This window comes from Phaenicophaeus curvirostris, unplaced genomic scaffold, assembly GCF_032191515.1.
Source record: "Phaenicophaeus curvirostris isolate KB17595 unplaced genomic scaffold, BPBGC_Pcur_1.0 scaffold_447, whole genome shotgun sequence".
NCBI lineage: Eukaryota > Metazoa > Chordata > Aves > Cuculiformes > Cuculidae > Phaenicophaeus > Phaenicophaeus curvirostris.
Genome location: NW_027207030.1, coordinates 1 through 25,383, shown reverse-complemented (window position 1 = coordinate 25,383; position 25,383 = coordinate 1). Strand labels below are relative to the sequence as shown.

Below are 25,383 nucleotides of genomic sequence, written 5' to 3'. Positions count from 1 at the left end.
CAGTGATTAAAATTGCTGCTTCTCAGTCGGTTGGGGGTGGGGGCTCTTTTTTTTGGGGGGGGGGCGCTGTGGGGACCCCCCAAACCCCACTGACCCCCCAAACCCCATTGAACCCCCCAAACCCCATTGATCCCCCCAAACCCATTGATCCCCCCAAACCCCATCGACCCCCCAAACCCATTGACCCCCCAAACCCATTGACCCCCCAAACCCATTGACCCCCCAATCCCCACTGACCCCCCAAACCCCATTGAACCCCCCAAACCCATTGACCCCCCAAACCCCATTGATCCCCCCAAACCCCATTGATCCCCCCAAACCCCATTGAACCCCCAAACCCATTGACCCCCCCAAACCCCATTGACCCCCCAAACCCCATCGATCCCCCCAAACCCATCGATCCCCCAAACCCATCGATCCCCCAAACCCCATTGACCCCCCAAACCCCATTGATCCCCCCAAACCCCATTGATCCCCCGAACCCCATTGACCCCCCAAACCCCACTGACCCCCCAAACCCCACTGACCCCCCAAACCCCATTGATCCCCCCAAACCCCATTGATCCCCCAAACCCATTGACCCCCCAAACCCATTGATCCCCCAAACCCCATCGACCCCCCCAAACCCATCGACCCCCCCAAACCCATTGAACCCCCAAACCCATTGACCCCCCAAACCCCATTGACCCCCCAAATCAAATTCACCCCCCAAACCCCATTGACCCCCCAAACCCATTGAACCCCCAAAGCCCATTGATCCCCCCAACCCCACTGACCCCCCCAACCCCAGGGATCCCTCCAACCCCCCCCCCAATCCACGGCCCCCCCTAACTCCCCAGCTCCCCTCAGACCCTCCCCCCAGCCCCCCCCTTCCCCCCCCTCCCCCCGTTGGGTTCCGGGCTGCGGTTTGGGGCTGGGGGGGCGCCCCCCGCCCCTCCCCCCCCCCGCACAGAGCGGCCTCTGTGTGCGCCGGGGGCTGCGCCGGCTCGGCCTCCGCACCAATTCCAGCTCCAGCCCGGCTTCCCAGCTCGATCCCAGCTCGATCCCGGCTTCCCAGCTCGATCCCAGCTCGATCCCGGCTTCCCAGCTCGATCCCAGCTCGATCCCGGCTTCCCAGCTCGATCCCAGCTCGATCCCGGCTTCCCAGCTCGATCCCAGCTCAATCCTGGCTTCCCAGCTTGAGCCCAGCCCATTCCCAGCTTCCCAGCTTGATCCCAGCTCAATCCTGGCTTCCCAGCTTGATCCCAGCTTGATCCCAGCTTGAGCCCAGCTTCCCAGCTTGATCCCAGCCCCATCCCAGCTTCCCAGCTTGAGCCCAGATCAATCCCAGCTTCCCAGCTTGATCCCAGCCTCCCAGCTTGATCCCAGCCCTATCCCGGCTTTCCAGCTTGATCCCAGCTCGATCCCAGCTTGATCCCAGCTTCCCAGCTTGAGCCCAGCTTGATCCCAGCTCGATCCCAGCTTGATCCCAGCTCGATCCCAGCTTCCCAGCTTGATCCCAGCTTGATCCCAGCTTCCCAGCTTGAGCCCAGCCGCATCCCAGCTGCCCAGCTTGATCCCAGCTCAATCCCGGCTTCCCAGCTTGATCCCAGCTTGATCCCAGCTTGATCTCAGCTTCCCAGCTTGATCCCAGCCTCCCAGCTTGAGCCCAGCCCCATCCCAGCTTGATCCCAGCTTCCCAGCTTGATCCCAGCTCAATCCCGGCTTCCCAGCTTGATCCCAGCTTGATCTCAGCTTCCCAGCTTGATCCCAGCTTGATCCCAGCCTCCCAGCTTGATCCCAGCCCTATCCCGGCTTTCCAGCTTGATCCCAGCTTCCCAGCTTGAGCCCAGCTTGATCCCAGCTCGATCCCAGCTCAATCCCAGCTTCCCAGCTTGATCCCAGCCCCATCCCGGCTGCCCAGCATCCCAGTTTGATCCCAGCCCCATCCCAGCTTCCCAGCTTGAGCCCAGCTTGATCCCAGCTTCCCAGCTTGATCCCAGCTCAATCCCAGCTTCCCAGCCTCCCAGCTTGATCCCAGCTTGATCCCAGCTCAATCCCAGCTTCCCATCCCAGCTCAATCCCAGCTTGATCCCAGCTCAATCCCAGCTTGATCCCAGCTCAATCCCAGCTTCCCATCCCAGCTCAATCCCAGTTTGAGCCCAGCTTCTGAACGTGATCCTGTCTCCATCCCGGCTTCCCAGCTTGATCCCAGCCCGATCCCAAGTTCCCAGCCTGATCCCGGCTTCCCAGCCTGACGCCAGCTTCCCAGATTCACCCCAGCTCGATCCTGGCTTCTCTGGCTGATCCCAGCTTGATCCCAGCTCCCGGCTCGATCCCAGCTTCCCAGCCCGATCCCAGCTTCCCAGCCCGATCCCGGCCTGATCCCGGCTTCTGAGCCCGTTCCCAGCCCCATTCCCAATTTCCCGGCTCGCTCCCGGCTTCTCGGCCTGATCCCGGCCCAATCCCAGTTTCCCGGGGGCTCCGTGGGGGAACTGGGGCCGGGACTGCGGGGAACGTGGGGTGGGATGGGGACGGGGACACGGGGTGGGGACAGGGATGGGGACATGGGATGGGGACATGGGATGGGAATAGGGATACGGGATGGGGACATGGGATGGGAATAGGGACACAGGGTGGGAACAGGGATGCGGGATGGGACAGGGACAAGGGATGGGGATGCGGAGTGGTGGCAGGGAATGGGGACAGGGACAAGGGATGGGGACAGGGATGCAGGACAGTGACACATGATGGAGCGGGGATGGGGGACAGGGACCTGGGATGGGGACAGGGACAAGGGATGGGGACAGGGATTCAGGATGGGGACACAGGATGGAGCGGGGATCGGGGACAGGGACCTGGGATGGGGACAGGGACAAGGGATGGGGACAGGGATGCAGGACAGTGACAGGGATGCAGGATGGGGACATAGGATGGGGACAGGGAGCTGGGAGGGTGACATGGGATGGGGACAGGGATGCAGGACAGTGACAGGGCTGGGGACAGGGATGCGGGATGGGGACAGGGACACTGGATGGGGACAGGGATGTGGGATGGGGACGGTACCCGGGAGGGTGACATGGGATGGGGACAGGGACATGGGATGGGGACAGGTCAGGGATGCAGGACTGTGACAGGGATGGGGACAGGGATGCGGGACGGGGACAGGGATGGGGACGAGGACAGGGATGGGGGACAGTGACAGGGATGGGGACAGGGATGCAGGACAGGGACAGGGATGGGGACAGGGATGCAGGACGGGGACCGGGGTGGGGACAGGGATGGGGACAGGGACAGGGATGGGGACAGGGATGCAGGACGGGGACAGGGATGGGGACAGGGACAGGGATGGGGACAGGGATGCTGGACGGTGACAGGGATGCAGGACGGGGACAGGGACGGTGACAGGGATGCAGGACGGGGACAGTGATGGGGACAGGGATGGGGATAGGGACAGGGATGGGGACAGGGGTGGGGACAGGGACAGGGGTGGGGACAGGGACAGGGACAGGGATGCAGGACGGGGACCGGGGTGGGGACAGGGGTGGGGACAGGGGTGGGGACCGTGCCGGGGGTGTGTCCGGGGGCCGTCCCGGGGCCGGTGGGTCCCGGGGCTCCCGGCGCTCGGGGCGCAGTCGGGACGGAGCCGCCGGTCCGGAGCGACCCCGGAGCGGCCCCGACATGGCCCCGCGCCGCCCCCGGGACCCCCCGGGACCCCCCCCCCCTCCTCCTCCTCCTCCTCCTCCTCCTCGTCGCCAGCGCCCTGCTCGCCGCCGCCAGCGCCGCAGGTCAACTGGGAGCACTGGGAGCGCTGGGAGAGGAACTGGGAGCACTGGGAGAGGAACTGGGAGCACTGGGAGTGCGACTGGGAGCACTGGGAGAGGAACTGGGAGCACTGGGAGTGGGACTGGGGGCGCTGGGAGAGGAACTGGGAGCATTGGGAGTGGGACTGGGAGCGCTGGGAGAGGAACTGGGAGCACTGGGAGTGGGACTGGGAGCACAGGGAGTGCGACTGGGAGCACTGGGAGAGGAACTGGGAGCACTGGGAGCGCGACTGGGGGCATTGGGAGCGCTGGAAGTGCTGGGAGAGGAACTGGGAGCACTGGGAGAGGAACTGGGAGCGCTGGGAGAGGAACTGGGAGCGCTGGGAGCGCGACTGGGGGCACTGGGAGAGGAACTGGGAGCGCTGGGAGTGCGACTGGGAGCACTGGGAGAGGAACTGGGAGCGTGACTGGGAGCACTGGAAGCGCAGGGAGTGCAACTGGGAGCGCTGGGAGAGGAACTGGGAGCATTGGGAGTGCAATTGGGGGCACTGGGGGCACAGGGAGTGCAACTGGGAGCACTGGGAGAGGAACTGGGAGCGCTGGGAATGGGACTGGGAGCACAGGGAGTGCCACTGGGAGCACTGGGAGCACTGGGAGAGGAACTGGGAGCATTGGGAGCGCGACTGGGGGCACTGGGAGCATTGGGAGCACTGGGAGAGGAACTGGGAGCGCTGGGAGTGGGACTGGGAGCACAGGGAGTGCGACTGGGAGCACTGGGAGAGGAACTGGGAGCATTGGGAGCGTGACTGGGAGCACTGGGAGCGCTGGGAGCGGAACTGGGAGCGCTGGGAGTGGGACTGGGAGCGCGACTGGGAGCACTGGGGGCACTGGGAGAGCGACTGGGAGCGCTGGGAGCACAAGTGGGAGCGCTGGGAGCACAAGTGGGAGCGCTGGGAGCACTGGGACCAGCACTGCGAGTGGGATGGGAGCACTGGGAGCACTGGGACCGGCACTAGGGGTGCGGCTGGAGGCACTGGGAGCACTGGGACCAGCACTGGGGATGCGACTGGGAGCACTGGGAGCACTGGGACCGGCACTGGGGAGGCGACTGGGGGTACTGGAGTCACTGGGACCAGCACTCCGAATGCAACTGGGAGCACTGGGGGGACTGGGACTGGCACTGGGGACACTGGGACTGGCACTGGGGACACTGGAACCCGCACTGGGACTGGCACTGGGAGCACTGGGAACACCAGGACTGGTGCTGCGAGTGCGACTGGACTGGGAGCACTGGGACCCGCACTGGGGGCACTGGGACCGGTACTGGGAGCACTGGGGTAACTGGGACCGGTATTGGACGAGGACCGGCAATGGGAGCACTGGGAAAACTGGGACTGGGAGTGCTGGGGGAACTGGGAGCACTGGGAGCACTGGGGAGGAGCGGCTCAGAGCCCCCCAGGATGCTACTGGGGGAACTGGGAGCCCCCCAGGATGCTACTGGGAGCACTGGGGGATAGCAGTGGAAAGTGGGAGGCGGCAGTGGGGGCTGGAACTGGGAGAACTGGAAGGTCCCGGAGATGGGAACTGGGAGATACTGGGAGGTACTGGGAGGTACTGCAGGACTGGAACCGGGAGGTGCAGGGAAGTGGGAACTGGGGCAACTGGGAAACTGTGTGGGTGCTGTAACTGGGAACTGGGAGCAGTGGGGAGACCGGGGGGGTATACTGGGAGATACTGGGAGATGCCCTGGGGCTGGAACTGGGGGCTACTGGGACTGCAACTGGGAGACCCGACAGGACTGGGAGCTGCTGGACCACCAGGTGTACTGGGCTCTACTGGGCTGTACTGGGTGTACTGGGCTGTACTGGGTGTACTGGGTGTACTGGGCTGTATGGTGTGTACTGGGCTGTACTGGGTGTGCTGGGCTGCACTGGTCTGTACTGGGCTGTATGGGCTGCACTGGTCTGTACTGGGCTGCACTGGGTGTCCTGGGCTCTAGTGGTCTATACTGGTCTATACTGGGTGTCCTGGTCTGTACTGGTCTGTACTGGGATGTATGGGCTCTACTGGTCTATACTGGTCTATACTGGGTGTCCTGGGCTGTACTGGTCTGTACTGGGATGTATGGGCTCTACTGGTCTATACTGGTCTATACTGGGTGTCCTGGGCTGTACTGGTCTGTACTGGTCTATAGTGGGTGTCCTGGGCTCTACTGGTCTGTACTGGTCTATACTGGGCTGTATGGTCTGTAATGGTCTGTACGGGTCCATACTGGTCTGTACGGGCTCTGCTGGTCTGTACTGGTCTGTACTGGTCCATACTGGGCTGGCCCGCCCCACCCAGCCGCCGCGGTCCCACCCAGTCTATGTTTAGCCCGGTGGCCACCGCGGGGGCTAATTATAGCCCGGGGGGGGGGGGGCAGTGGCCACACAGCGGGACCAGTGGCCCCCGAGGAGCCAGGGGGGCCCAACCTGCCCCCCAAGTCCCCAACCTGCCCCCCCATATCCCCAACCTGCCCCCCAAGTCCCCAACCTGCCCCCCCATGTCCCCAACCTGCCCCCCAAGTCCCCAATCAGCCCCGCCATGTCCCCAATTTCCCCCCCATGTCCCCAACCTGCCCCCCAATGTCCCCAACCTGTCCCCCCATGTCCCCAACCTGCCCCCCCAAGTCCCCAATCAGCCCCCCATGTCCCCAAACTCCCCCCCTTGTCCCCTCCCCCCCCCTTTCTACCCCCCCCAGGGGTGACAAGGACCCCATCCATCCCCTCCAACCACATCCCAGCAGGGACAACCCCCCCCTTTGTCCCTTGTCCCCAACCTGGGACCCCCCCATGTCCCCAATTCCCCCCCCATGTCCCCAATTACCCCCCCCATGTCCCCCCTTCCCTCTCCCAGCAGGGAGATCCCTGTCCCCCCCCTTGTCCCCAACCTGTCCCCCCCCTAACCTGTCCCCCCCCCCCCCCCTCCGTGTCCCCCCCCCCCTTGTGGCTTCTCTCCAGCCGCATTCCAGCTCCTTTTTCCACTGGCAGCGCCCGCTGGAAATTCCTTGGGCCGGGATCAATCGGAGGTGGCTGCGCTTGGCCCCCCCCCCAACCCTGCCCCCCCCCCAATCCTGGCACCTCGGGATCCCCCGAACCCCATGGAGGGACCGGGACCCCCCCCCCGGGAGCCAGGGAGAGGGGGTTGGGGGGCACCTGGGGGGCTGGGGGGGCACTGAGGGGTCTGGGGGGCACCTGGGGGGCTGGGGGGGCACCTAGAGGTTGGGGGGGAGCAGGAATCCAGGGGTTTGGGGGGGTACCTGGGGGTTTGGGGGGGCACTTAGGGGTCTGGGGGGGCACCTAGGGGTTCTTGGGGAGCAGGAATCCAGGGGTTTGGGGAGGTACCTGGGGGTCTGGGGGGGCACCTGGGGGTTTGGGGGGGCACCTAGGGGTCTGGGAGGACACCTGGGGGGCTGGGGGGGTACCTGGGGGTCTGGGGAGGCACCTAGGGGTTTGGGGGGAGCAGGAATTTAGGGGTCTCGGGGGACACCTGGGGGTCTGGGGAGGCACCTAGAGGTTTGGGGGGGCACCTAGAGGTTTGGGGGTAGCAGGAATCTAGGGGTTTGGGGGGGTACCTGGGGGTCTGGGGGGGCACTTAGGGGTCTGGGGGGACACCTGGGGGTCTGGGGGGCAGTTAGGGGTTTGGGGGGGCACCTAGAGGTTTGGGGGGAGCAGGAATCTAGGGGTTTGAGGGGGGTACCTGGGGGTCTGGGGGGCACCTACAGGTTGGGGGGGGCACCTAGAGGTTTTTGGGGAGCAGGAATCCAGGGGTTTGGGGAGGTACCTGGGGGTCTGGGGGGGTACTTAGGGGTCTGGGGGGACACCTGGGGGTCTGGGGGGGCACTTAGGGGTTTGGGGGGACACCTGGGGATCTGGGGGGGCACTTAGGGGTTTGGGGGGACACCTAGAGGTTTGGGGGGAGCAGGAATCTAGGGGTTTGGGGGGGTACCTGGGGGTCTGGGGGGGCACTTAGGGGTTTAGGGGGGCACCTAGAGGTTTGGGGGGAGCAGGAATCCAGGTGTTTGGGGGGGTACCTGGGGGTTTGGGGGGGCACTTAGGGGTCTGGGGGGGCACCTAGGGGTTTGGGGGGACACCTAGAGGTTTGGGGGGGCACCTAGAGGTTTCGGGGGAGCAGGAATCTAGGGGTTTGGGGGGGTACCTGGGGGTCTGGGGGGGCACCAAGGGGGTTGGGGGGCACCTGGGGGTCTGGGGAGGCACTTAGGGGTTTTGGGGGAGCAGGAATCCAGGGGTTTGGGGGGGTACCTGGGGGTTTGGGGGGCACCCAGGGGTTTGGGGGGGCACCTGGGGGTCTGGAGGACCTCCAGGAGTCCAGGGGTCTGGGGGGGGGGCACCCAAAGGTTTAGGGGGGTCAGGAATTCAGGGATTTGGGGGAGCACCTGAGGGTTTGGGGGGGCACCTGGGGGTCCTCCAGGAGTCCAGGGGTCTGGGGGGGGGCGGATCTTGTGGTCTGGGGGGGCACTTGGGGGTTTGGGGGGGGAACCCAGGGATTTGGGGGTCCTCCAGGAGTCCAGGGGTCTGGGGGGGACACACCCACATGTCTTGGGGTCCCCCAGGAGTGCAGGGAGCTGGGGGGGGCACGCAAAGGTTTGGGGGGGACATGAATCCAGGGGTTTGGGGGGGGATCCAGGGATTTGGGGGTCCCCCTAGAGTCCAGAGGGCTTGGAGGGGGAGGCACCCAGAGGTCTTGGGGTCCTCCAGGAGTCCAGGGATTTAGGGGGGCACTTAGGGGTCCCCCAGGAGTCCAGGGGGCTGGGGGGGGGGCAGGAGTCCAGGGAGCACCTGGGAATTTGGGAAGGACCCAGGAGCTTAAGGAGCACTTGGGGGTCTGGGATGGACCCAGGAATTTGGGGGGGCACTTGGGGGTCTCCAGGGAGGACCCAGAAGCCTGAGGAGCACTTGGGGGTCTGGGATGTCAGGTTTTGGGGGGCTTTGTGGGTTTTGGGGTGATTTGGGGGCTGGGGGGGGTCTCCTAGAAGCTTGAGGAGCACCTTGAGGGTCTTGGGGCATCACCTGGGAATTTGGGGGGCACTTGAGGGGTCTCCAGGGAGGACCCAGAAGCTCGAGAAGCGCTTGGGGGTCTGGGATGTCAGGTTTTTGGGGGGCTTTGATGGTTTTTGGGGTGACTTTGAGGGATTTTGGGGCTGGGGGGGGTCTCCTAGAAGCTTGAGGAGCACTTGGGGGTCCCTGAGCCCCCCCCATTTCCCCCCCCCAGGGTCCCCTCGTTGGTGTTTGGGGACGATGTGGGGGGGTCTGGGGGATGGGAAAGGGGGGGCCCCCCTGTCCCCCCCCCCCCCAACCCCCCCTTGGGGAGTTGAGTTATTCAGGGGAGAAGAAAGAGGCCTCTGTGCCGCCTGGGAGGGGAGGAAGAAGGGGGGGGGGGGCTGGCCCAGAGCCCCCCCCGAGCGCCGCCCGCAGCCGCCAACACCTGAGAAAGGGGGGGGGGGTGTTGGTTTTGGGGGGGTTTGAGGGGTTTTAGGGAGGTTTGGGGGGGTTTTAGGGCGTTTTGGGGGGGATTTAAGGGGTTTTGGGGTGATTTCAGGGTTGGGGGGGGCTGTGAGGAAGAGGAGGGACCCCCCCACCCCCCCATTTCGCATCCTCAGATGCCAAAACCTGAGAATTTGGGGGGGTTGGGGTTTTTTTGGGGGGGTTTAAGGAGTTTTTTGGGGGGGTTAAGGGGTTTTTGGGGGGGTTTAAGGGGTTTTTGGGAGTTTTGGGGTGATTTTGGAGTTGGGGGGGCTGTGAGGAAGAGGAGGGACCCCCCCACCCCCCCCATTTTACACCCTCAGATGCCAAAACCTGAGAATTTGGGGGGGGGTGGGTTTTTTGGGGGGGGTTAAGGAGTTTTTTGGAGGGGTTAAGGGGTTTTAGGGAGTTTTGGGGTGATTTTGGAGTTGGGGGGGCTGTGAGGAAGAGGAGGGACCCCCCCAGCCCCCCTATTTTGCACCCTCAGATGCCAAGACCTGAGAATTTGGGGGGGGGTAGAGGGTTTTGGGGGGATTTTAAGGGGTTTTGGGGGGATTTTAAGGGGTTTTGGGGTGATTTTGTGGGATTTTGGGGCTGGGGGGGGTCTGATTTTCCTCACTGTCATGTCCTGGGGGGGATGGAGGAAGAGAAGGGGACCCCCCCAGCCCCCCCATTTCCCACCCTCGATGCCAACGCTGGGAATTGGGGGGGTGGGAGTTGGTTTTTGGGGGGTTTTGGAGGGATTTTGAGGTGATTTGGAGGGATTTTGGGGCTGGGGGGGTGCTGCGAGCTTCCCCATCGTGGTGCCCCCCCCCGCTATGGGGCCAAGAAAAAGGGGGGGACGGGACCCAAACCTTGTGCCACGGGGCTGGGGTTGATGAGAAACGCAGGTTGAGGCTGTGAGGCGGACAGACAGACGGACAGGATGGGGTGGGGGGGTCCCATGGGTGCCCCCCACCCCCCCACTTTGGGAAGGGGGTTTTGGGGGGTTTTGGGGGGTGTGGGGGGGGTGATGGGGTGAGTTGGGGGGGTCTTGGCCCCTTGGCTCGGCCGTGGAGGCCTTGGCGTCCGTCTGTCTGTCCGTCCGTTGATGGGTTCTGCAGGTGTGGGGCGGGAGGGGGGGGTTGGGGGGGGTTGGAGGGTGTGGGGCAGAGTGGGGGGGGGGGGGTTGGGGGGTACAGGTTGGGGGGGGGTGTGTGGAACAAAGGGCCCTTCATGGCGGGATCCGGCGCGTGGGGCGGGACGGGAACAGCGGAGCCCGCGGAGCCCGGGGGGCCGGGGGGGCCATGGGGCACCAGGGTGACCCACGGCGCCCCGTAGACCCCTATAGAGCCCTATAGAGCCCCATAGAGCCCCATAGAGCCCCATGGTGACCCATAGATCCCTATAGATCCCTATAGAACCCCATAGAGCCCTATAGAGCCCCATAGAGCCCCATGGTGACCCATAGATCCCTATGGTGACACATAGATCCCTATAGAGCCCCATAGATTCCCATGGTGACCCATAGATCCCTATAGAGCCCCATAGAGCCCCATGGTGACCCATAGATCCCTATGGTGACCCATAGATCCCTATAGAGCCCCATAGATTCCCATGGTGACCCATAGATCCCTATGGTGACCCATAGATCCCTATAGAGCCCCATAGAGCCCCATGGTGACCCATAGATCCCCATAGAGCCCTATAGAGCCCTATAGAGCCCCATAGATCCCCATGGTGCCCCATAGATCCCTATAGAGCACCATAGATACCCATAGAGCCCCATAGATCCCCATAGAGCCCCATAGATCCCTATAGAGCCCCATAGATCCCCATGGTGCCCCATAGATCCCTACAGAGCCCCATAGAGCCCCATAGATCCCTACAGAGCCCCATAGATCCCCATAGATCCCTATAGAGCCCCATAGAGCCCTATAGAGCCCCATAGATCCCCATAGAGCCCCATAGATCCCCATGGTGACCCATAGATCCCTATAGCGCCCTGTAGCACCCCATAGATCCCTATAGAGCCCCGTAGCACCCCATAGATCCCTATAGAGCCCCATAGATCCCCATGGTGCCCCATAGATCCCTATAGTGCCCCATAGATCCCCATAGCACCCCATAGATCCCTATAGAGCCCTGTAGCGCTCCATAGAACCCCATAGACCCCCATAGATCCCTATAGAGCCCCATAGATGCCTATGGGACCCATAGGTCCCTATAGAGCCCCATAGATCCCCGTGGTGCCCCATAGATCCCCATAGCACCCCATAGATCCCTATAGTGCCCCATAGATCCCCATAGTGCCCCATAGATGCCTATAGAGCCCCATAGAGCCCTATGGATCCCCATGGTGCCCCATGGTGCCCCATAGCTCCCCAAGTTGACCCATAGATCCCTATAGTGCCCCATAGATCCCCATAGATCCCTATAGAGCCCCATAGATCCCCATGGTGCCCCATAGATCCCTATAGAGCCCCATAGATCCCCATGGTGCCCCATAGATCCCTATAGAGCCCCGTAGTTCCCTATAGAGCCCCATAGTAACCCATAGATCCCTATAGAGCCTCATGGTGCCCCATAGATCCTCATAGGTCCCCATAGCGCCCCACAGATCCTTCTAGAGCCCCATAGATCCCCACTGATCCCTACATAGCCTCATGGTGGCCCATAGGTCCCTATAGAGCCCCATAGATCCCCATAGCGGCCCATAGGTCCCTATAGAGCCCCATGGTGCCCCATAGATCCCCATAGCGCCCCATAGATCCCCATAGCGGCCCATAGAACCCTATGGATCCCCATGGTGCCCCATAGATCCCCATAGCTCCCCATGGTGCCCCATAGCTCCCCATGATGACCCACAGAAGCCCATGGTGACCCATAACTCCCCATGGTGCCCCATAGCACCCCAAGGTGCCCCATAGCTCCCCATGGAGCCCCATAGCACCCCAAGGTGCCCCATAGCTCCCCATGGTGACCTATAGCTCCCATGGTGCCCCACAGCACCCCATAGTGCTCTATGGCACCTTAGAACCCCATATCACCCTATGGCACCCCATAGCACCCCATGGCACCCCACGGCACTTTAGAGCCCCACAGCACCCTATGGCACCCCACAGCACCCCACAGCACCCCACAGCACCCCATGGCACCCTATGGCACCCCATAGCACCCCATAGCACCCCATGGCACCCTGTGTCACCCCATAGCACCCCATAGCACCCTATGGCACCTCAAAGCCCCATAGCACCCCATAGCACCCCATAGCACCCCATGGCACCCCACAGCACCCTATGGCACCCTATGGCACCCCATAGCACCCCATGGCACCCTATGGCACCCCATAGCACCTTAGAGCCCCATAGCACCCTATGGCACCCCATAGCACCCTATGGCACCCCATGGCACCCCATAGAACCCCACAGCACCCCATGGCACCCTATGGCACCCCAGAGCACTCCACAGCACCCCATGGCACCCCACATCACCTTAGAGCCCCATAGCACCCTATGGCACCCCATAGCACCCCACAGCACCCCATAGCACCCCATGGCACCCTATGGCACCCCATGGCACCCCATAGCACCCCATAGCACCCCATGGCACCCCATGGCACCCTATGGCACCCCATAGCACCCCATAGCACCCCATGGCACCCTATGGCACCCCATAGCACCCCACAGCACCCCATGGCACCCTATGGCACCCCATGGCACCCCATAGCACCCCACAGCACCCTATGGCACCCCACAGCACCCCATGGCACCATATGGCACCCCACAGCACCCCACGGCACCCCATGGCACCCCACAGCACCCCATGGCACCATATGGCACCCCACAGCACCCCACAGCACCCTATGGCACCCCACAGCACCCTATGGCACCCCATGGCACCCCATAGCACCTTAGAGCCCCACAGCACCCTATGGCACCCCACAGCACCCCATAGCACCCCATGGCACCCTATGGCACCCCGTGGCACCCCATAGCACCCCACAGCACCCCATAGCACCCCATGGCACCCTATGGCACCCCATAGCACCCCATAGCACCCCATGGCACCCTATGGCACCCCATAGCACCCCACAGCACCCCATGGCACCCCATGGCACCCCATAGCACCCCATAGCACCTTAGAGCCCCATAGCACCCTATGGCACCCCATGGCACCCCATAGCACCCTATGGCACCCCATAGCACCCTATGGCACCCCATGGCACCCCATGGCACCCCATGGCACCCTATGGCACCCCATAGCACCCTATGGCACCCCATGGCACCCCATAGCACCCCATAGCACCCCATGGCACCCTATGGCACCCCATAGCACCCCACAGCACCCCATGGCACCCCATGGCACCCCATAGCACCCCATAGCACCTTAGAGCCCCATAGCACCCTATGGCACCCCATGGCACCCCATAGCACCCTATAGCACCCCATGGCACCCTATGGCACCCCATGGCACCCCATGGCACCCCATGGCACCCTATGGCACCCCATAGCACCCCATAGCACCCCACGGCACCCTATGGCACCCCACAGCACCCCACGGCACCCCATGGCACCCCACAGCACCCCATGGCACCCTATGGCACCCCACAACACCCCACGGCACCCCATGGCACCCCACAGCACCCCACAGCACCATATGGCACCCCACAGCACCCCACGGCACCCCATGGCACCCCACAGCACCCCACAGCACCCCACGGCACCCCATGGCACCCCACAGCACCCCACAGCACCCCATGGCACCTCAGGGCCCCCCAGCAGCTCTCCCAGTGCCCCCGGTGGTGCCGGGGCCGTGGCTGGTGATGCTGCTGGGCTCACCCCTGCGCCGTCCCCTCCCGTGTCCCCAGCAGACGTCGTGGACGTCCTGAAGGTTCTCCAGCTCCACTCCCAGCCCCAAGGGGTCAAGAAGGTAGCAGGTTTCTGCTCCCAGGGCGGCGCCGGCTCCGACGTCGCCTACCGGATCACGCGGGAGGCCCAGCTCAGCGCTCCCACCCGGCAGCTCTTCCCCGGTGAGAGGGGGAACCCAGCACTGGGGGGACCCAACGGCGATGGGGGGACCTAACGATGACGGGGGGACCCAATAGTGATGGGGGAACCCGACACTGGGGGGACCCAACGATGATGGGGGGACCTAATGATGATGGGGGGACCCAATAATGATGGGGGAACCCAACACTGGGGGCACCCAGAGATGATGGGGGGACCTAATGATGATGGGGGGACCCAATAGTGATGGGGGAACCCGACACTGGGGGCACCCAGAGATGATGGGGGGACCCAAAGATGATGGGGGGACCCAATAATGATGGGGGGACCCAACACTGGGGGCACCCAGAGATGATGGGGGGACCCAAAGATGATGGGGGCACCCAATGATGATTTGGGGGACCAAACGATGATGGGGGAACCCAACACTGGGGGGACCCAACGGCGATGGGGGGACCCAACAATGATGAGGGAGCCAAATGATGATGGGGGAACCCAACATTGGGGTGACCCAACGGCGACGGGGGGACCTAATGATGATGGGGGTCCCAATAGTGATGGGAGAACCCAACACTGGGGGGACCCAGAGATGATGGGGGGACCCAATGATCATTTTGGGGACCAAACGATGATGGGGGAACCCAACATTGGGGGGACCCAACGGTGATGGGGGGACCCAATGATGATGAGGGGGACCCAACGGTGATGGGGGGGACCCAACGATGATGAGGGGACCCAATGGTGTTGGGGGAACCCAACAATGATGAGGGGACCCAATGATGATGGGGGAACCCAACATTGGGGTGACCCAACGGTGATGGGGGAACCCAACATTGGGGTGACCCAACGGTGATGGGGGGACCCAATACTGGGGGACCCAGAGATGATGGGGGGACCCAACGATGATTTGGGGGACCAAACGATAATGGGGGAACCCAACATTGGGGGGACCCAACGGTGATGGGGGGACCCAATGATGATGGGGGAACCCAACATTGGGGTGACCCAATGGTGATGGGGGGACCCACTGATGATGAGGGGAACCCAACAGTGACGGGGGAACCCAATCACGGGGTCACTCGATGATGGGGGAGCTCAATGATGATGAGGGAACCCAACAATGATGAGGGAACCCAACGATGATGGGGTAACCCAATGATGGGGTTGCTCAACAATTATGAGGGAACCCAACAATGATGGGGGAACCCAACAATGGGGTCACTCAATGATGGGGGGCAACCAATGATGGAGGGAACCCAACAATGATGGGGGACCCAACAATGATGGGGGAACCCAATGATGATGAGGGAACCCAACGATGAGGGAACCCAACGATGATGAGGGAACCCAATGATGATGAGGGAACCCAACGATGAGGGAACCCAACGATGAGGGAACCCAACGATGGGGAGAACCCAACAAGCCCACCCAACCTTTCTCACCCACCTCTTCCTCCCCTCCTTTTCCCCCCTCTAGGGAAGTTCCCGGTGGATTTCTCCATCATGGCCCTGGTGAAGGCCAAGCCCGGCACCCAAGCCTTCCTCCTGTCCATCTACAACCAGGACGGTGTCCAGCAGCTCGGCCTGGAGCTCGGCCGCTCGCCTGTCTTCCTCTACGAGGACCAGCACGGCCTCCCGGCTCCCGAGGACGTCCCGCTCTTCCGCGGCGTCGATCTGGCCGACGGCAGGTGGGTCACCGGCCGCTCGGGCGACCCCGGAGGTCGACGGTCCCGTCCCCACCTCCGTGTCTCCTCGTAGGTGGCACCGGGTGGCCTTGAGCGTCCGTGGGCGCTGGGCGACGCTGCTGGTGGATTGCGAGGAGCGGGGGACGCGCCCGCTGCCCCGCGGCCCCCGGCCCCACGTCGACACCCGCGGCATCACCCTCCTTGGCACCCGCATCCTCGACGAGGAGGTCTTCCAGGTGGGGGGGGTCAGGAGATGCTGGGGTGGGATGGGAGGGGGACACCTCATCTCCTCCATCTCCTCTTCTCCTCCATCTCTTTCCAACCTGGTGATTCAATGATTCTATGATCTCTTTCATCTTTTCCATCATCTCCATCTCCCCCATCTTCATCTCTTCCTTCTCCTCATCTTCCCCATCTCCATCTCATCTCCTCCACCTCCTCTGTCTCCTTCATCTCCTCCATCTCAATCTCTTCTGCCTCCTCCATCTCCATCTCCTCCATCTCTTTCCAACTTCCTGATTCTATGATCTCTTTCATCTTTTCCATCTCCCCATCTCCCTCATCTCCACCTCATCTCCTCCACTTCTTCCATCTCCTCCATCTCCATGTCCTCCATCTCTTTCCAACCTGGTGATTCTATGATTCTATGATCTCTTTCATCTTTTCCATCATCTCCATCTCCCCCATCTTCATCTCTTCCATCTCCTCATCTTCCCCATCTCCATCTCATCTCCTCCACCTCCTCTGTCTCCTTCATCTCCTCCATCTCAACCTCTTCTGTCTCCTCCATCTCCATCTCCTCCATTTCTTTCCAACTTGGTGATTCTATGACCTCTTTCATCTTTTCCATCTCCCCATCTCCTCATCTTCCTCATCTCCACCTCATCTCCTCCACTTCTTCAATCTCTTCCATCTCCTCCATCTCCATCTCCTCCATCTCTTTCCAGCCTGGTGATTCTGTGATTCTATGACCTCTTTCATCTTTTCCATCTCCTCCATCTCCCCCATCTCCTCATCTTCCTCATCTCCTTCTCATCTCCTCCATCTCTTCCATCTCCTCCATCTCTGCCATCTCCTCTTCTCCTCCCTCTCAATCTCTTCCATCTCCTCCATCTCCACATCCTCCATCTCTTTCCAACCTGGTGATTCAATGATTCTATGATCTCTTTCATCTTTTCCATCATCTCCATCTCCCCCATCTTCATCTCTTCCTTCTCCTCATCTTCCCCATCTCCATCTCATCTCCTCCACCTCCTCTGTCTCCTTCATCTCCTCCATCTCAATCTCTTCTGCCTCCTCCATCTCCATCTCCTCCATCTCTTTCCAACTTCCTGATTCTATGATCTCTTTCATCTTTTCCATCTCCCCATCTCCCTCATCTCCACCTCATCTCCTCCACTTCTTCCATCTCCTCCATCTCCATGTCCTCCATCTCTTTCCAACCTGGTGATTCGATGAGTCTATGACCTCTTCCATCTTTTCCATCTCCTCCATCTCCCCCATCTCCTCATCTTCCTCATTTCCATCTCAACTCCTCCACCTCTTCCATCTCCTCCATCTCTGCCATCTCCTCTTCTTCTCCATCTCAATCTCTTCTGTCTCCTCCATCTCCATCTCCTCCATCTCTTTCCAACTTCCTGATTCTATGATCTCTTTCATCTTTTCCATCTCCCCATCTCCCTCATCTCCACCTCATCTCCTCTACTTCTTCCATCTCCTCCATCTCCCCCCCCTCCTCTTCTCCTCCATCTCAATCTTTTCCATCTCCTCCATCTCCTTCACCTCTTTCCAACTTGGTGATTCTATGATCTCTTTCATCTTTTCCATCTCCTCCATCTCATCATCTTCCCACTCTCCTCATCTTCCTCATCTCCATCTCATCTCCTCCACTTCTTCCATCTCCTCCATCTCCATCTCCTCCATCTCTTTCCAACCTGATGATTTGATGATTCTATGACCTCTTTCATCTTTTCCATCTCCTCCATCTCCCCCATCTCCTCATCTTCCTCACCTCCATCTCATCTCCTCCACCTCTTCCATCTCCTCCATCTCCTTTTCTCCTCCATCTCAATCTCTTCCATCTCCTCCATCTCCATCTCCTCCATCTCTTTCCAACTTGGTGATTCTATGACCTCTTTCATCTTTTCCATCTCCCCATCTCCTCATCTTCCTCATCTCCACCTCATCTCCTCCACTTCTTCAATCTCTTCCATCTCCTCCATCTCCATCTCCTCCATCTCTTTCCAGCCTGGTGATTCTGTGATTCTATGACCTCTTTCATCTTTTCCATCTCCTCCATCTCCCCCATCTCCTCATCTTCCTCATCTCCATGTCATCTCCTCCATCTCTTCCATCTCCTCCATCTCTGCCATCTCCTCTTCTCCTCCCTCTCAATCTCTTCCATCTCCTCCATCTCCACATCCTCCATCTCTTTCCAACCTGGTGATTCAATGATTCTATGATCTCTTTCATCTTTTCCATCATCTCCATCTCCCTCATCTCCACCTCATCTCCTCCACTTCTTCCATCTCCTCCATCTCCATGTCCTCCATCTCTTTCCAACCTGGTGATTCGATGATTCTATGACCTCTTTCATCTTTTCCATCTCCTCCATCTCCCCCATCTCCTCATCTTCCTCATTTCCATCTCAACTCCTCCACCTCTTCCATCTCCTCCATCTCTGCCATCTCCTCTTCTCCTCCATCTCAATCTCTTCTGTCTCCTCCATCTCCATCTCCTCCATCTCTTTCCAACTTCCTGATTCTATGATCTCTATCATCTTTTCCATCTCCCCATCTCCCTCATCTCCACCTCATCTCCTCCACTTCGTCCATCTCCTCCATCTCCATCTCCTCCATCTCTTTCCAACCTGGTGATTCGATGATTCTATGACCTCTTTCATCTTTTCCATCTCCTCCATCTCCCCCATCTCCTCATCTTCCTCATCTCCATCTCATCTCCTCCACCTCTTCCATCTCCTCCATCTCCTCTTCTCCTCCATCTCAATCTCTTCCATCTCCTCCATCTCCATCTCCTTCATCTCTTTCCAACTTGGTGATCCTATGATCTCTTTCATCTTTTCCATCTCCCATCTCCCTCATCTCCACCTCATCTCCTCCACTTCTTCCATCTCCTCCATCTCCCCCCCCTCCTCTTCTCCTCCACCTCAATCTCTTCCATCTCCTCCATCTCCTTCACCTCTTTCCAACTTGGTGATCCTATGATCTCTTTCATCTTTTCCATCTCCTCCATCTCATCATCTTCGCACTCTCCTCATCTTCCACATCTCCATCTCATCTCCTCCATCTCAATCTCTTCCATCTCCTCCATCTCTCTCCCCTCACTTTTGGGGTGCAGGGTGGGTTATGGGGGGGTGTCCGTGTCCCCCCTTAACCCCTCGTGTCCCCCAGGGTGACATCCAGCAGCTCCTGGTCTCCAGCGACCCCCAAGCCGCCTTCGACTTCTGCCAGCGCCTCGGGGCCTCCTGCACCCCCCAGGGCCACGAGGTGAGGGGGGGACTCCAAAACCGACACCCCAGTCCCCCAACACCCCCCCAGGGCCCCCCAACCCCCCCAAACCCAACCCTTAGCCCCCCAACATCACCCCAGGGTCCCCCAAACCCAACCCCCAGCCCCCCAACATCAACCCGGGGCCCCCCAAACCCACCGCCCAGCCCCCCAGCACCAACCCAGGGCCCCCCAACACCCCCAAACCCAAACCTTAGCCCCCCAACATCACCTCAGGGCCTCCCAACCCCCCCAAACCCACCCCCCAGCCTCCCAACATCACCCCAGGGCCCCCCAAACCCAACCCCCAGCCCCCCAACACCCCCCCAAACCCACGCCCCAGCCCCCCAGCATCACCCCAGGGCCCCCCAACACCCCCAAACCCACCCCCCAGCCCCCCAACATCACCCGAGGGCCCCCCAACCCCCCACAAACCCACCCCCAGCTCCCCAACATCACCCCAGGGCCCCCAAAACCCTCAAACCCACCTCCCCAGCCCCTTGACATCACCTCAGGGCTCCCCAACCCCCCCCAGCCCCCCAACATCACCTCAGGGCCCCCCAACACCCCCAAACCCACCCCCCAGCCCCACAACATCATCTCAGGGCCCCCCAACCCCCCACAAACCCACCTCCCCAGCCCCCCAACATCACCCCAGGGCCCCCCAAACCCAACCTCCAGCCCCCCAACATCAACCCAGGGTCCCCCAAGCCCCCAAACCCCCCTTTGCACCCCGAAGTTCCCCCCCCATCCAAACAGGGGAAAGGGGGGGACCCCAAATCCCCCCTCCCCAATCTGAATCCCCAAATCAACCCCCCCTTCAATTCTGAACCCCCAAATCCCCCTCCAAGGAGGAAAGGGGGACCCCCAACCCCCCTCCCTCACACTGTATGTCCCCCCTGCTCCAGCCCCTCCGAGCCCCCCCGGATGCTGAGCACGGCCCCCGCCAGGGGGTCCTCTAGGGGCCCCCCCAAAACCAGCTCCGGAAACAGCTACCGGCAGGTAGGGAGCGACGCCGACCCCGGGTGGGGGGGGGATAATCCGGGGAGGGGGGGTGTCCCCCCTAATCTGCCCCCCCGAACCCCGAATTCCAACCCCCCCTTGCTCCTTATCGCTTTGCCCCCTAAAAAAAGGTTTTGGGGAGCTCCCCCCCTCTAAAATCACCCCCTGATCTGGATTATGCTCCGCTTGCCCCCCCTAATCCAGATTATGACCCCTAAATCCGGATTATGCCCCTCTCAATCTGGATTATGCCCCCCCCAATCCGGATTATGACCTCAATCTGGATTATGACCCCCACGATCCGGATTATGCCCCCCCGATCCGGATTATGACCCCTAAATCCGGATTATGACCCTCCCGATCCAGATTATGCCCCCCAATCTGGATTATGCCCCCCACGATCCGGATTACGACCCCTAAATCTGGATTATGACCCTCCCGATCCAGATTATGCCCCCCACGATCCGGATTATGCCCCGTTTGCCCCCCCCGGATCCAGATTAAACCCCATTTACACTCTTTGATCTGGATCCCCCGGATCCGGATTACACCCTGCTTGTCCCCAGATCTGGATCGTGCCCCGTTTACCCCCCCAATCCAGATTACACCCTAATTTCCAGCCCCCCGATCCGGATTATGCTCCAGTTCTCCGCCCCCCACGCCCCCCTGGATCTGGATTAAGCCCCCCGAGATCCAGATTACGCCCCGGTCGCCCCCCTGATCCGGATTCTGCCCCCCTGATCCGGATTCTGCCCCCTAATCCGGATTACACTCTGGTTCCCGCGGATCTGGATTAGCCCCCCGCACCCCCCTAACCGGTGTCTCCTCGCCCCCCGGGGGGGGCAGGAGGAGGAGGAGGAGGAGGAGGAGGAGGACGGGGGTCCTGGATGGGGGTACGAGTACGTCTACACCGACCCCCCTGAGGAGATGGGAGTAAGTGGTGGGGGTGGGTGTCCGTCTGTCCCATCTCCACGTCCTCCATCCCATCAATTCCTCCTCCATCCCATCCCATCCCCATCTCCACCTCCATGTTCTTCCACCTCCATGTCCTCCATCCCCACCTCCATCCCATCACCTCCTCCTCCATCCAATCACCTCCATCCCATCACCTCCATTTCCCACACCCTCCATCCCACCTCCACGTCCTCCATCCCATCACCTCCATCGCATCACATCCACCTCCTCCATCCATCTCCGTCTCCTTCACCTCATCACCTCCATCTCCTCCATCCCTCCGCCCTCCATCCATTTGCTCCATCTCCAGTCCTCCATCCATCTCCACGTTCCACCTCCGTCCTATCTCCTCCGTCTCCATCCCATCAACTCCAGCCCCAGCCCCATCCTCCAGACCCATCCTCCATCCCCGGTCTCTAGCCCCATCTCCATCCCCATCCTCCATCTCCAGCAACTCCATCTCCCTCCCATCCTCCATCTCCATCCCCATCCCCATCATCTCCATCCCCATCCCCATCATCTCCATCCCCATCCCCATCTCCATCCCCATCTCCATCTCCATCTCCATCCCCATCCTCCATCTCCATCCCCATCATCTCCATCTCCATCCCCATCCTCCATCTCCATCCCATCCTCCATCTCCATCCCCATCCTCATCCCTGTCCCCATCCTCCATCCCCATCCCCATCCCCATCCTCCATCCCCATCCTCCATCCCCATCCTCCATCCCCATCCTCCATCCTCATCCCATTCCCATACCATCATCTTCTCCATCTCCATCTCCATCCCCATCCTCCATCTCCATCCCATCATCTTTTCCATCCCCATCCCCCATCTCCATCCCCATCCCATCCCATCCCATCCCATCCCATCCCATCCCATCCCATCCCATCCCATCCCATCATCTTCTCCATCTCCATCTCCATCTCCATCTCCATCTCCATCCCCATCTCCATCCCATCCCCATTCCATACCATCATCTTCTCCATCTCCATCCTCCATCTCCATCTCCATCCTCCATCTCCCATCCTCCATCTCCATCCCCATCCTCCATCTCCATCCCATCATCTTTCCATCCCATCCCCATCTCCATCCCCATCCCCATCCTCATCCCCATCCCCATCCCCATCCCCATTCCCATACCATCATCTTCTCCATCTCCATCTCCATCTCCATCTCCATCTCCATCTCCATCTCCATCTCCATCCCCATCTCCATCCCCATCCTCCATCTCCATCCCCATCCTCCATCTCCATCCCCATCCTCCATCTCCATCCCATCATCTTTTCCATCCCATCTCCATCTCCATCCCCATCCCCATCCCCATCTCCATCCCCATCCCCATCCCCATCCCATCCCATCCCATCATCTTCTCCACCTCCATCTCCACCTCATCTCCACCTCCATCCCCATCCTCCATCCCCATCCTCCATCCCCATCCTCCATCCCCATCCTCCATCTCCACCTCCATCTCCATCCCCATCTCCATCCCCATCTCCATCCCCATCCCATCCCCATCTCCATCCCCATACCATCCTCCATCTCCATCTCCATCTCCATCCCCATCTCCATCCCCATCCCCATCTCCATCCCATCATCTTCTCCATCTCCATCTCCATCCCCATCTCCATCCCCATCTCCATCTCCATCCCATCATCTTTTCCATCCCCATCCCCATCCCATCCCATCCCATCCCATCCCATCCCATCCCATCCCATCCCATCCATCATCTTCTCCATCTCCATCTCCATCTCCATCTCCATCTCCATCTCCATCCCATTCCCCCCTCCAACACTCCCATTAATTACTGAGCTAATTAACCCCCACCAGACCCTCCACCCCCTCCCTTTCCTCTGGGTGGGGGGGGAGGCTTTAACTCCATATATTCAGCTTCGCACTAATTAGCACCACACTAATTACCTGGGTGGGGGGTATTATGGGTTGGGGGGGTCATTGCAAGGAGGGGTTGTTAGGGGGTTGGAATGGGGTTTTTTGGGGGGGGGGGGTCCGGGGGGGTCGTTTGGGGGTCCAGTTTTTTTTTAAGGGGGGTTTATTGAGGTTTTAGGGGGGTTATTGGATGGGGGGGGGGTTGTGGGGGGGTCATTGTGGGATGGGGGGTCATTTTTGGGGGGTTGGGGGGTTGAGAGGTTCAGAGGGGGTTTTGTGGGTCATTTTGGGTTTGGGGGGGTCCTAGGTGGCTCCTTTTGGGATTGGGGGGGGTCCTAGGTGGTTCCTTTGGGGATTATGGGGGGTCCTGGGAGGGTCTTTTTTGGGATTGGGGGGTTTCTAGGTGGTTCCTTTTGGTATTGGGGGGTCCTGGGGGGGTCATTTTGGGATTGGGGGGTCCTAGGTGGTTCCTTTTGGGATCGGGGAGGGCCCCTAGGTGGTTTCTTTTGGTATTGGGGGGTCCTGGGGGGGTAATTTTGGGATTTGGGGGGGTCCTAGGTGGTTCCTTTTGGGATTGGGGGTGTCCTGGGGGGGTCATTTTGGGATTGGGGGGGTCCTAGGTGGCTCCTTTTGGGATTGGGGGTCCTGGGGGGGTCATTTTGGATTGGGGGGGTCCTAGGTGGTTCCTTTTGGGATTGGGGAGGGTCCTAGGTGGTTTCTTTTGTCTGGGGGGCGTCCTGGGGGGTGTAATTTTGGGATTGGGGGGGGTCCTAGGTGGTTCCTTTTGGGATTGGGGGGGTCCTGGGGGGATAATTTGGGATTGGGGGGGTCCTAGGTGGTTCCTTTTGGGACTGGGGGGTCCTGGGGGGGTCATTTTGGGATTGGGGGGGGTCCTAGGTGGCTCCTTTTGGGATTGGGGGTGTCCTGGGGGGGTCATTTTGGTCGGGGGGGTCCTGGAGGGTAATTTTGGGATTGGGGAGATCCTAGGTGGCTCCTTTTGGGATTGGGGGGCCTGGGGGGGTCATTTTGGGATTGGGGGGGTCCTAGGTGGTTCCTTTTGGTCTGAGGGGGGGTCCTGGGGGGATAATTTTGGGATTGGGGGGGTCCTAGGTGGTTCCTTTTGGTCTGGGGGGGTCCTGGGGGGGTCCTGGGGGGGGTAATTTTGGGATTGGGGGGTCCTAGATGGTTCCTTTTGGGACTGGGGGTCCTGGGGGGGTCTATTTTGGTATTGGGGGGGGTCCTAGGTGGTTCCTTTTGGGATTGGGGAGTCCCTTGGGGGGTAATTTTGGGATTGGGGGTGTCCTAGGTGGGTTCCTTTTGGTCTGGGAGGATCCTGGGGGGTCATTTCAAACTGGGGGGGGCCCCGTGGGGGGGTCCCGCTCTGAGGGTCCCTCTCGGGGGGGGGTTACATGTCTGCCACCCCCAGGCTGTTCGCGGCCTCAAGGGCGAAAAGGGCGATGCCGCCGTCTTCGAACCGGTACCTGACCTCCCACCCCCCCCCCAAAAAAAATTTTTGGGGTGTCCCCCCCCATAACCCCCCTATAACCCCCCCCCCTTGCTCTTTTCCCACAGGGAATGCTCGTCGAGGGCCCCCCTGGACCTGAGGGGCCAGCAGTAAGGACACCCCCCCCTTTATAATGGGGTCCCCCCTTTTATAATGGGGTTGGGGTCCCCCTGTGCCCCCTCCCTTGATGATGGGGTCGCCCCCCCCCTTTTGTACTGGGGTTGGGGTCCCCCCAGCCCCCCCTCACCCCCCATTTCCCCCCCCCAGGGTCTTTCGGGCCCCCCCGGATCTCAGGGTCCCCCCGGAGCGCCGGGAGAGCCGGGTGAACGGGTGAGTTTGGGGTTTGGGGGGGCCCCTCCTGACCCCCCCCCCCCACCTCCAGTGCCCCCCCCAGTGACCCCCCTGCTTCTCCCCAGGGCCCCCCCGGGCGCCCCGGCCTCCCTGGCTCCGACGGGACCCCCGGCCCCCCCGGCACCGCCATGATGCTGCCCGTGAGTGTGAATCCGAATCCGAATCCTAATCCTATTCCTAATCCCACTCGCTTTCCCAGTCCCAATCCCATCCCGTTCCATTCCTAATCCCAGTCTCACTCC

General features: G+C 61.0%; 1 protein-coding gene across 1 annotated transcript; it reads left to right on the top strand.

Moving 5' to 3' along the window:
- Window positions 1–10,551: 10,551 nt before the first annotated feature.
- LOC138735104 (collagen alpha-1(XI) chain-like) lies at window positions 10,552–25,281 on the top strand (the record flags this gene model as incomplete). Its single annotated transcript, XM_069882984.1, has 10 exons — window positions 10,552–10,564; window positions 14,115–14,276; window positions 15,730–15,940; window positions 16,011–16,173; window positions 19,348–19,443; window positions 21,292–21,378; window positions 24,713–24,763; window positions 24,859–24,900; window positions 25,058–25,120; window positions 25,207–25,281. Coding segments are annotated over exons 1-10 (963 nt in total), but the record flags the coding sequence as incomplete, so codon positions are not given.
- Between the last annotated feature and the right edge of the window lie 102 nt (window positions 25,282–25,383).